General features: G+C 33.6%; 1 protein-coding gene across 1 annotated transcript; it reads left to right on the top strand.

Moving 5' to 3' along the window:
• The first annotated feature begins 8,391 nt into the window (after nucleotides 1-8,391).
• LOC120170859 lies at nucleotides 8,392-9,053 on the top strand. Its single transcript, XM_039178705.1, has 2 exons — nucleotides 8,392-8,588; nucleotides 8,858-9,053. Exons 1-2 carry the CDS (start codon nucleotides 8,394-8,396, stop codon nucleotides 8,969-8,971), a joined length of 309 nt encoding a protein of 102 aa, XP_039034636.1. The 5' UTR covers nucleotides 8,392-8,393; the 3' UTR covers nucleotides 8,972-9,053.
• The last annotated feature ends 4,308 nt before the right edge of the window (nucleotides 9,054-13,361 follow it).

Genomic DNA, 13,361 nt, shown 5'->3' with positions numbered 1-13,361 from the left:
TTTCATCGAGTATTATAGTAAAGATCATAATTCAGAAAATAATTTCTACTGCATCTTATATACACACAAAAATTTCACCCTATTATTCAAATAAATTTAATGTGAGTTATTTTTAAATTTATTTTAATTTAAATTTTATCATGTGTAAAAGTCTAGGTTCAGTTCATTGTGTATCAGAATGATTGATTTTGATTATTTTCATTCGGATTTGTGAAACAAATATGGTTCGTCCAGGCTGGTATGGAGTTTACAAGGAATAACTGACAACACATAAATATGCATGCCTTGAAATGATTTTGTTCATTTTAAAACCAAAAAAAATAAAGCTGGCAAATACTTGGTCAGTGGCATAATCTCTTCCCCTATAAAAACACTTGAAACCTCTGCAATCCAAAAGACACATCATCTTCAATAGCTTCTCTCACTTTTGTAATTCTCAAGAGTGCTTTTTCTTTAGTAAAAATGGAGGGAAGCAAAATGGTCATTGCCTGCATCGTGGTTGTTGCTGTATGGGCCAGTGGAGCACTGCTTTGAGGGATGATCAAGGTGCAGTCGCACCATCGCCGATGGAAAGTGCGGGCACGGCTCTGGGTGTTCCTGTTGCACTAGTTGCCTTGGCTTCTATGGCTGCGTGTTTCTTTTGAACTTCACTCCTGTACGCACTAATTTTTATCCCAAAATATATTACTGAAATTAATAGTCAAAGGGCCATACCCTGCCATCACCAACCTCTCTATTGCAACACCATGCCCCTACGCCTGCAACACAGCCGTCACCGCCATTTCCCAAGCTTGCTCAACAAAACCCCGGAATATCCGGAGCATTAAAAACACTCCATCATCAACACAGTAGCACTACAGTAGGTCTAGGATTATTTTTTATTTGTTTTTTAAACCTGTGTAAAATTGGTTATAAGAACCAAAAACCATGTAACAGAGAAGGATGGCTTCCTCTCGGGTTTTTTTTCAAGCAGAAATACCAGAGCCCTTTTTAAGGTAGTTTTTTCCTATTCGTTTTCTCTTTGTTTTTTAAAGATAATAAAAACAAAATAAAAAATAAATTAGAAGTAGAAGATTTTACCTGGGTTAGTTGTGTTCCTCATTGAATCGGGCAGTCGGGGAGGTGGTATAGGTCGGGTTTAGCTTAGTTGAGGTGGTAACGCCGCCGTGTGTGGTGGCTTGCCGTTTGCTTTGGATTCTCGGCCAAGGAAGGGATGAGAGGCTTTGGGTTTTTTTTTTTGGGTGAACTGCCGCCGTGGGTGAGGGAAGAAGAAAAGGAAATGAGAGTTGGGGTGAGTGTATGCGTGAAAAAATTATTCTTGAGAGGGGGGAAGAAGTTGATATCTTAAGATTTTTGGGTAAACCATGCTAAGGTCCCTATACCTTTAGCGTGATTTGCATTTAAATCATTAGTTTTAGGTTAAATCATCATGTGATCAGCGTTTTAGCCATTTTTTAGGGTTAATCAAGCCTCAGGTCCTCTTAGTTTTAGCGATTTATGCGATTTAGTCACCATTCCCTTTTATTTTCTAAGATTTACGAATTAGATGCATGATTTTATATAATTGTAATTTAGTCCTCTATTGGATGTATTTTTTTTGTTCGAGATTGGCTACTGATGTTGATGTTTTTTCTATTTTAGTCCTATGTTTATGGTTTTATCATGATTCTAGTGCTTCTATTTGTTATTTTCTTGTTTAATGCAAAGAATATTTACTTTATTAAAGTTTAAGATCCTAAGGTTACTATATATTTATTTTTGTCACCATGTAGTGAGTAGATTCATATGTATGTTATTTATTTTACCATTAGAGTATGTTGTATGTTTTATATATTTATTTTGTTTGTATTATTATTATATATTACTTTGCACATAATATTATAGCATGATATAAATATTTTTTTTATTATATTTTAGAATAAATATTAGGTTCTATGTTTAATATAATATTTAGAAAATATGTATATAGTTATAAAGTAAAATAAAGTTAAAAATAGATTTAAAATTGTTCTTTTAATCCATGTGTTTATATTTTTTATCTAAGTGTTTCAATGTATCATATTTTATTTTGTTTAAAAGCCTCATTAGCATAACTTAACCTGTTACATAATTGGATTAAGGGTAGTATTTATGTATTTTAAAATATTAAGAAGGGACAGTCATAAGACAACTAGATGTTATTTTCCGATATTTAAAATAAATAAATATCCCACTAGAAAAACCTAAAAAATTGATTGCATTGAAAATTAATTAATTTTGAAGGGAAAATTAAATATTCACTATTTTAAACTTTTCGAGAGAATTTGCTAATTTTATTAGGGATTAAGTCTCGGTAGTTTTTAAATTATCGAATATCTCTTATCTTTTCTAATAATATAATTCGGATTAATGAATTTAATTTCTTTCTTTGGTTGAATAAAAGTTATTTTAATATTGAATTCTTAGGAAAAAATTATTATATTCCTTTTATTTCAGTTGGAAAGAGAAATATTCGTCCTAAAGTATTTTAGGGAGTATTTTCTCTTCTATTGGAAATAGGAGAATATTTTATATTTTTCTTTAGAATTTTTATCCTTAGAATTTTTGTATAGTTGAATTCGGAATAATGTAATCGTAATTTAAATATGTATTCGAACTCTTAGATTTTTACTATTTAGAGACAAATATATAATCGATGGGTACCAATTTTGGGCGTTGTGGGGTGCTTATCCTTCTCCACACGTAATCGACCCCCGAACCTTTTTTATTACTAAAAAAATAAATTTCTGGTTACACGTGGATCAGTTCATCTTTTAAAATGACGTTTTTCTTAAAAAAAACTTTTTAAAAGAAGATTTTTGGGTATTCGACCTACCTAACCCAAAAGGTCGATGGCGACTCCGAAACATTTCTTATACAAAATCGAGTTTTCACAAAATGAGTCGAGACTCGTCACATCGGGCGAAAAAACGGTTACGATAGTTTGGCGACTCCGCTTGTGACTTTGTGAATCAAGCCCTAAATCGATTATATATTATCTCTATAGTTGGAAATTGAGAATTCAGTTTTCTTTAATTTACGATTCTTTTGATTTCTTTAAAATTTTATTTTATTTCATATCCTTGTATATTAATGTTTGTATTTGATTGATTTTCATATTGAAATTTTGGATTCGTTTCAGCTCGTTTTTAGTGTGGTTGTTTGTCAAAGGTTTGAGAATTTCTCCTCACACACGACACTTGCATTGCATAACATAAGCTCTATACTCGAGCTCTTTCCCTTTAAGTGAGAGTGAAAGCGACGTCTTCGTGAGAATTTATTCTCCGTGTCAGACCTAGCAAGTAGCTTCCGGGGTTCACATGCCCTATGTCTTCATGAGGATTTATTCTCTGTGTCAGGCATAGGGAAATGTGCCCTCTCGAATTGAACTTGATTTGCTTAAGCCTATAATGGGTAAGGATTGAGGGTTTGGCTCGTCCAATGGGGCAACTCACCATTATTTATTGATAAGTAATATCCATAGTCACCGAGATGAGGCATATCCGCAAATTATGGCCCGTACATTGCACCATAATCAGCTTCATACATGTGTGCAGGAGGGTCAGTTTGTGTCACATTTCTTGGAACTTCATCTACATCATCATCATCGGAGTTAAATTGCGGTGATTCTGGGTGAATGAATAGTCTGGTCTCAGCACCATCCACACCAGACTCACGAAACGGTTCTTCTGGTGGAGATGATGGTTCCTCCATGCGCTCCACATTTAGGTAGAAGAACCTACTACTTGTATATCTTCCCCTTGAACTAGAAGGCATATCGACATTGAGATCAAAAAAGCTCGCAGTCGAATGCCTCCCCTTGGAGCTTGAAGCCATCGTGTCAAATGGAAACTGCACATATTGTTGCATCGATGACATCTCTATATTAAGGTCAAAGAAATTTGCAGATGAATGTCTTCCCCTTGAACTGGACGCGGTGTTACCATACAGATTATTCGTGGACCCACCTCGGTACATATCGTAAGGAGTTGTGGATGAATGTATCCCCATTATGGCATTAAAATCATTACACATTACTGTAGTCGGGCTATCAACTTGATCAACTTGTTCAGCCAGCCTATAGTGGTAGCTTAATGATTGACCCCGAACAGTACGCACTTGAAAAAAATATGCATACATCTCAATAGCGGCGTCTGAATAATTACTTAGAGCTTCAACCATCATTTGAACATCATCATTGTTCGAAAGTTCGAACGCTGTATAAGTTAATGACAACAATGATGTTGGAAATCTGTACTGCAACGACGACATTCTTCTACTACTTCCAACATGAATCTTCCTCGAAATCTTCGTTATCAGCTCCTCAAGAGTTATGTTTCTCTTGAATGATATTTTAACACGCTCATTTGATACGAAAACAACGCCGGTTTCATCTTCTCAAATTTCACCATCATAATAAACAATAGCTGAAAGTCACAGCATTCTTTGAGTTTAAAAGTGCGACAATATTATATCTGCAAAAAAAATAACTGAAACAAACCTGATTAAATAAATTATATATGAACGAAAATATAACACAATAAATTTTTTACACATCAACGTAAATAATTTAAATAATATAATTTTATATTATTACATGCACCACAAAACTATTTCGACGTATGCTCCCGCTTTTCAATTTTACAAACATAAAAAATTAATTGAAAATAATTAGTATAATAGTTTTTCAAATAATACGTATAATTAAAAAATTATAACAAAATTACCTTATAATGAAAACTCGCACGAACTTCTAAATTAAATATGAGAAGATTGCCAGAATTATTACTCGTTGACGGAATTGTTGTATTAATTTATAAGTTGAAAGGAGAGATGCGAGGAGATGTGAGAAATTTAACCGGGGGAGGAGTGTATTTATAACCATATAAGGCGCGGTACCTGCACCGCGCTATATGTAATTATTTAGATAAAAGATACAGCGCGGACCAGGGACCGCGTTAAATATAATTCACCCCTACGTGGCGTATAGCGGGCCCCTTGATCCGCGTTATACCCCAACTTGGCGTATAGCGCGGATCTGGGCGCGCGCTATACACACGTGTAACCCATGTCAGCATATAGCGCGGTGCAGGGGGCGCGCTATACCCCACGTGGCACCAAATCAACATATAGCGCGGTTCAGGGGGCACGCTTTACTGCTACGGGTGTTAGATCGAATATTATAATTTGACCGGTGTTAGATCGGTAAATATACCGATCACCGGTGATTTTTCGGGAAATACACCGATTGAATATATCTATTTGGAATTTTCAAAACCCTAAAAAGCCAGAAAAATAAAAGAAAATCTAAATGAGATTTGATTCAATCATTGTTAAAAGAGAAATGTTGGGATATAGATGAAGCTCAATTGAACTACCGAATGATGTGAAGTGGATTTGAGAAAAATTTAGGGATTAAAGAGATTTAAGGATGAGAAAAATTGATGCACAATAATTTATAGTGGTTCGACTTCTTAACCAAGTTTACATCCAATACATAAACTCTTCACTTAGGATTTTCTAACAAATTACTAATTTATTTATTTTTTTCAAGGACAATTACATAACCTTTACAAATCTTTATCTTTTCAATTGCTAAGATAGAATCACTCTGTTTTTACAAAGGTATAAGAAATGTAAACAAGAAAACTCTTACAAGTAGGTGTTTACAAAATTAAACTCACTAAAACACTAATATTTACAAGAGAAAGAAAAATAAGATTGAAAAACTCTTCTCTTGTGTTTAATTGTTTGGATAGGTGTTCTAACCATTCTTCAAGTGTCATCAACTTGTTTTTTATATGTTGAAATGAGCTTGTGATCGTTTATAGTCGTTGGGGATGTTTTGGAGCTATTAAGGATTAATTTTCTGTAAAATAAAACTGCATAATACACTGAGTATCGATACTCTTTCAATAAATATCAATACTTCCTTTATAATATTTAAATAAATTAACCGTTACTAGCTTTTGGGTTTGATCAATATTGATACTATGTTTCATGATACACGGTAGTATCGATACTCCTTTAAGTATCGATACCTATTTTGTATTATGAAATTTAAGCTATTTAAAAAACAACTGGTAGTATCGATACTACCTTAAGAGTATCGATATTTCTTTTATATTTGATATTGGTACAACGTGAATAGTATCAATATTGTTCATGCAATATTGATTATATAAGAATAGTATCAATATTACTTATCCAAAAAAATAGTTTTGTGTTCAAATTGTAGTTTAATTGATTTTGAATTATTTTTAAAAATTTTAAACAAATATAAATAAGTCTAAAAAACCATTTTATCTTAAACTATTATATTAAAATATTATAAAATATGATTCAATAAGAAAGTAAGCAAAGGAGAGAAACTAGTAGCCAAGTTGTCGAAAAAGTGGAGATCGGAGATGTTGACGATGATGCGGCGGCGGCGCTTGTGATTTATCCACAGCTTGAGAAAAGAATTGATTGATTTCTTTCTTCCTATCAAGAGAGTCTTGAGCTCCCAACTCCATTTTTTTATCTCTTTCTTTTCTGCTCGTTCCTACTCTTACACTAGAAGCTTTTTGAGAATAAAACACAGATCTGTATTGCAGAACGAGGAGCTCTTAAAAGAGAGGGCTGGTTTTGGCGGGAAAAGGCGCGAGGTTGCCTTGTTTTGGAGACAATTAAACTGGCATAGAGAGATAAAGTTTCGACCCAATTGGGAAGACGCTGATCTACGGAATTCAACTCTGTTGAATTGGTCCACATATATCTACCTTTTCATTTAAATTGGGCTTCGATAAGGCCAACATATTTTAATTTTTTCTCTTTTACTTTTGGATAAAATAATATTTACGTAATTTTACTTTTTATTTAATCTCTAATTTTTTAATCGTACTAGTTCTTAAATTTGACATTTTCCTCAATTCAATCCCTTTGATCTTTGTTAGTCCTTGAACTAAACATTTTTCTTTCCAGCTTGATATTGAATTTGGATTAAACATATATCTTAGACATCAATTAAATCTAAATTTAGAAATCAAATTGATAAATTTGTCAAAAATGAATGGAATAAAAAATATTAATTTATCAGAAGTAATCTAATTTAAAGATTAGTGTAGACAAAAAAATTTAAGGATTTTGTTAAAGAAAAATTAATCTTAAATATGTTTATAATAAATTAAACATAATTTGATTATTGACTAATGAGCCTTGAACTTATTTTTTTAAGTTTATTATTTGACAATAAATGCCCAAACAATCCTACCGACGTGGTTGTCGTAACCGTCTTCCGGTTGGACATCGGAATTGGGCTTCGACTTGAATTAATTGGGTTAGGAGTCGCCACCGACCACTTTAAAACGAATTTAGGTGGGTCGGACACCATCTTACCTGATATGTGTTTTTACCAGAAATGTGTCAGGTTCGGGAGTCGGTTACGGTCAAGGAAGGATTAGCACCTTTGAACCGCCCTTTCGGTACCAATTAATTTGTCGGTTGTCTTAATTGCGAAAATTTAAATTTAAATCTAAAACATCAATTCGAAATATTATCTCTGATCGATTGGAATTATTATTGAAAAAGGTAAAAAGAAGAATGTTAAATTAAAAAAAGAAATATCAAATAAAAGAAAAAATGAATTAAAAAAGTTTTTTTTAAAAGATAATAATAAAATATTAAAAAATATAATAAAAATATGAAAATAAAATAATAAAAAGAGAAAAAAATAAAAATAAAATATTAATAATAATAATAAAATAAAATAAATAAATAAATAAAAATTTTAAATCCAGAAAAATGATTAAAATAAATTAAATTAAAAAATAGGTAAATAAAATATGTAAATAAAAAATAGTAACTGAATAAAATAAATTAAAATAAATAAAATAAAAGGCCTCGATTAGGATACTTGAAAATAGCAAACAAACAAAGAAATTAGATAAAATATTAAGTAAAAATAATATAATAATAAACGATGATAAAAGAACTAAAAGATGAAACAATACAACAACTTAAAAACAAAGATTAAAGACAATACGATAAATAAATAATTAACAACTAAATAAAATCGAAAACAAATTAAATATGTCTCAGAAGTGAGAAGTTTATATATTGCTCGAAAGAAACCTGAGAATAAATAAAAGGAAAAAATGTTATATTAAAGGCTAAACCCGAATTAAAAATTTAAAATAAAATAAATTATGATAAATATAGAATATGGACCAATCTAAAATAAAAGTAAAGTTGAATGACTAAGTTAAATAAACAAAAAATGATAAAATGGGCCGAATCAAATCAGTGAATAAAGTTAGAGGACTGAAAGAATAATTTTTCCAAACTTCTTCAAAATAGGTGGGTTACACCCTGGAATTGTCTGGTACCCACGTTCAATGTTATGGGAACCAAAATTGAAAATTTTGGTCCATTTCTTCCTTTCCTCAAATAGTGAAAGAGAGAGAATACACTCCCCTGCTCCGATTCTCAAAGGCTGGCGATGGAGCTGCCATGATGATCGTTGTCGATCCCGGTCTGTCGCTCGTCTTCCAGAAATGTCCCCAATCATCGGTAAAGCCGTCGATCGAGAGGTATGATATGAATCACGTTTTTTGTAGGTTCATTCGAATGAAAAATAAAAACAAACGAAGAAAAAAATGAAAAAAATAGGGAACTATTCCCTAAAAATTTGATTGATTTATTTTGCTTTGAGTTACAATCCCCGTCTCTCGGTTCTCCCCCCTTTACATCGTTTGATTACATGTATTTATAACGAAAAAAATACTATTTTTAGAATCCTACTCATGATAGAGTCCTAATGTATCTCGATTGTTTGTGGTTTATTTTCCTTGTGCTGTAGGACTCGGAGGTGTGGCCAGAGTGCGCGAGATGTCCTGCCATGAAACTCGGACAGGAGTTGACCTCATGCGGTGCTGGTGACTGCTGGAACAAGGATGGACGAGCTAGGGTTTGAAGAACGGGCCACTGGGATTTGTTTGTACTTGGGCCACCCTTTGTAAAATGTTGGGCTTGAGCCTATAAAACAAATGAAAAAAGATGAAATATAAATATGAATATTATATAATATAATTTACAAATATTATATATATAATGAATTTAAACCGGATGAAATTTGGTGTCTTCAGTTGCCCCTCTCTGTCTTTTTTCGTGGAACGAAAAATAGGATAAATATAAAAGACACAAATTTTCGCTCGGCAAATTAAAAAAATTAATTTCAATTAAGAATAACTCCCTGTCGAATTATGCAGTGGATGACTCCTTCGTTGCGAAGTCGAGTCCACCTTGAGGTGATATGAGACTGAGGCCGCAATCCAGAATTTGAATTGGAATGTGGCTTCTCGTTGCCAAATTGTAGTCAACTCCAGTCTTCTTCTTGGTTTAAAGACCTTGGTTTGATAATTCGACTGGAAAATAATTATGACTCTAACATGCGGTTGACAAGCGCACGAGCTGAATGAAATTGAACTCGAAAAGTCTTTGGTCGGCAGAGGCAGATAGCCTTCCTTGCCTTGAGCTATACCACAAATGATGTTCCCTCGAAGCTGAGTGTAACTGAACTCGAAGGTTTGGTATTTCAAAAGAAACATTTTCAAAGGTTTTTTTTCAAGAGAAATTGCCTCAAGAGAGACAAAGCTTAGCTCCAAAAGAAATTGTCTCAAGGGAGACAAAATTCGTTTCAAGGAAAATAGTTTGAAAGATTTTGTTTCAGGGGAAACTGTCTCAAGAGAGACAAAATTTGTTTTAAAAGAAAATGTCTCAAGAGAGACAAATTTGTTTTAAGAGAAATTGTCTCGAGAGAGACAAAGCTTAGTTCTAAAAGAAACTGTCTCAAGGGAGACGAAATTTATTTTTAGGAAAGCAGATTCAAAGATTTTATTTCAAGGGAAACTGTCTCAAGAGAGACAAAATTTGTTTTAAAGATGTCTCAAGAGAGACAAAATTTGTTTTAAAAGAAACTGTCTCAAGAGAGACGATGTTTGTTTCAAGGGAAACTGTCTCAAGAGAGACAAAACTTGTTTCAAGGGAAACTGTCTCAAGAGAGACAATGGTGAGCACGATTCCCTTCGTCGTGAAGTTGAAACCGTGGATGGCCCCTTCGTCGTGAAGTTGAGCCTGGGAATTAGATATCATTCGTCGTGAAGGTGAAATCCAATGTAAGTTGCATTGTTCCGAGTCCAATATCTTCTGCCGTGAAGCTGAAATTGGTTCTGGAACTGGGAAATTGTTTGTTGACAGCCAGCCGCCCCTTCGCTGTGAAGTTGAGCTTGTGTTGTCTTGAGTCCAATATCATTCGTTTTGAAGTTGAAATTGACTCTGAATGAAATTGAAAAGTTATTTATTGACAATCAACCGCCCCTTCGTCGTGAAGTTGAGCTTGTGTTGTCTTGGGTCCAATATCCTTCGCTGTGAAGTTGAAATTGGCTCTGAAATTGGGAAGCCCCTTCGTCGTGAAGTTGAGCTTGCATTATCTTGAGTCCAATATCCTTCGCTGTGAAGTTGAAATTGGCTCTGAAATTGGGAAGCCCCTTCGTTGTGAAGTTGAGCCCCGAATGACAAGATATCATCCGTTATGGAGTTGAAATCGTGGATGTGTGTGTACGATATCCTCTGTCGTGGAGTTGAAATCGTGGATGGCCCCTTCATCATGAAGTTGAGCCTTGACTTAAATATCCTTTGTCGTGAAGTTGAAATCCAAGTATTGTATGTTGTGGGTAGACACGATTCCCTTCGTCGTGAAGTTGAAACCGTGGATGACCCCTTTATTGTGAAGTTTATCTTCGAGCTAGATATCCTTCGTCGTGAAGTTGAAATCTACTTTCGAGCAAATTGTGTCGTTTCGAGTCCAATTTCCTTCGTTGCGAAGTTGAAATAGACTCTGAATGAAATTAGAAAGTTTTTTGTTGGCAGACAACTTTTCTTGACTTAAGTTGTGCTGTAAATTCCCTGTAAATGAATGATGGCCCCTTTCGCTAAATTTTATCAGCCAGATATCCTCCGTCTGACTTGAAAATATGAACTTCTCGAACTCGTGTGAAGTTTATTATAAGATCTGTCGACATTTCAATATGTCAATTTAGTTGAGGTATAGTTCCTCCCTACTGAGTTAAGCAACCACCATCGATTTTTACAAACTCTTTTGAATCAGGTATCTTTCGCATTGAAGTTGAAACTTGACTCTAAAGCTGCAAAAAGTATGTATGTGAAAAAATGACAAATATGATGCTCTAAAATGTATGCATAATGAATTAGTTATTGTGTTATTCCTCAGACATAATCTCATTTTTGTCTGTTAGTTCCTGCATGTAAAGAAAAGGCCTTCGAAAGATCTGATCGTTCGCATCAGAATTTTGAATCCCCGAAGATACCCCAATATTCGATGTTGAATCTCCAAAAAATGCCCCAACATATGGTGTTGAATATTCAAAGATGCCCCCATTGTTCCTCATTTCTTGCTTCAACATTGATTCTAAGCATGAGCTTTGTGTTTGAAAGCCACTTGTCATTTATGAAGATCCACTCTAGAGAGATTGTCTTGTTTGAAAAAATGTTTTTCTTTCTCTTTTATTTTCAAAGTTCTGAAAATATCAATTAAAAGAGTTTCGAAAAAGTTTAATCAAAAGTTTTGAAAATATTGTCCCTTTCACGGTTTTACAATTGAGACGAATCATAAAACTAGAGTTCATTGGATATCAAAGAATTAATTACATTGTTAATCCTTCAATAAATTATAACTATTTGACAAGTGCCAAGATCAAAGCTATCTTTGGGAAATGGTTAAACAAGGAAAAAAAAGAAAGTCTCTGGTTATTGTGTTTGGTCAAAGGTTTGGCATTTTTGTTTATTTGATGCTTAAAGGTTTTGACGGGGTAGCTTGTATGCTCCTCTACTAGAAGTGTTCTCCGACTCCTAGCTTTCATGGTCACGCTTGGATTGTGCGATGCCTTATCAAGAAATTTTTGCGATCGCCTCAGCTGCCTAATTTTTATATTCGAGTCGCTTTTTCAGGTTTTCAACTCGAATCCTCCTATGGTTTCAAGACGTCATTCAGAATTTACGTCTTGAACCCCCTTTATTATTTTTCTCTATCATGCATTAAATATTTTAAAAACTTTTTGCAAATGAAGATTAATCCTGACTGGCGGGATGAAATCTGAAGATAGTCTCTTCTGTTTAGAAATCTATGTATGATTAGAAGGGACTTTTAAGGCACGTAATGTAGGTCATGGTTCATGGTTATGAAAGAAAATGATAAATATGCCCAAACAAGTGTTTTAGGGTATCAAACCAAGGATCAATTCATTCTGATGCCTTCAATCTTGTCTTGCCCAATTTGAATATGCTCGTATGTGTTTCTCTTTATTTTCTTTGGATGTTCCATGATCTTTGTGCTTGATCAATCTCATAATTTGAATCTCAACGCGTCATTTGATTCGAGTGAATCTTTGCATATGCGTCTTGTTTTTTTTTTTCTTATTTTTTATTTTCTCTTTACTTTTTTCTCTTTTTGTTCTGATTGAATCTTCGCACTTGACATTTGGTTCACCCTTCGGTATCTCATCTGAATCAATGTCTTCATTTCATACATGGAAGTCTTCATAGAAGAGGTATCCCTAGGGGGATAGATTTTCAGGATTAATTTTATTCACATGAAAACAATGTAATTAATGCATGATATAATTATTTCAAATGAATTCTTCTCTCTGCTTCTTGCTCCCGACATATCTCAATGTTTAGGCTCACTGCGAGATGCCCCAAGTTGTTTCTTAGAAGAATGCTCATGTTCAAAAGAATAACTCAATGCCTTGGGGTTTTAATGGTATAAAAAGGTCAATTTTGAGTCTAAAAAGAAAATGGTGAGACTTTATTGACTCAAAGAAAGGTTCAAAAGTTTCAAAGCGTGATAATGTCAAAATCTGGTCTTTTGGTAATGACCATGAGTTATTTTGGGTAAAGAATCAATGTATTTTATTTTGGGATTTGAGACAGGATAAGAAAGGTCTAATCTAGTCATATGTCAAAAATCTATAATTCTTGAAGAATTAAAAGAATTTTTAATTCATTTAATATTCGAAGAACTAAAGATTAAAATTTGTTCAAATATTCCACCTTAGAAAGTAGCATAAATTCAATTGTTTAATAGATTAAGCAGACATGAAAGATCAAAGACGTGTTCAAACAAAACAATGCTCTAAGTGCAAATGGTATATGTAATGCCCCCTTCTTTGACTGTCCATGCCCCTGAATCCATCATGTTTTGGATCTTACGCTTCGGTGCCTTATAGCTCTTTGAGAAGTGTCTGAAGCTTCCTATGTGGTAACTGCACACAACTTCAACATCGTAG

The sequence above is a fragment of the Hibiscus syriacus genome, unplaced genomic scaffold (genome assembly GCF_006381635.1).
Source record: "Hibiscus syriacus cultivar Baekdansim isolate YM2019G1 unplaced genomic scaffold, ASM638163v2 tig00111794_pilon, whole genome shotgun sequence".
Lineage (NCBI taxonomy): Eukaryota > Viridiplantae > Streptophyta > Magnoliopsida > Malvales > Malvaceae > Hibiscus > Hibiscus syriacus.
Note: the sequence above shows the minus strand (reverse complement) of the source record. Positions and strands in the feature narration are given on the sequence as shown.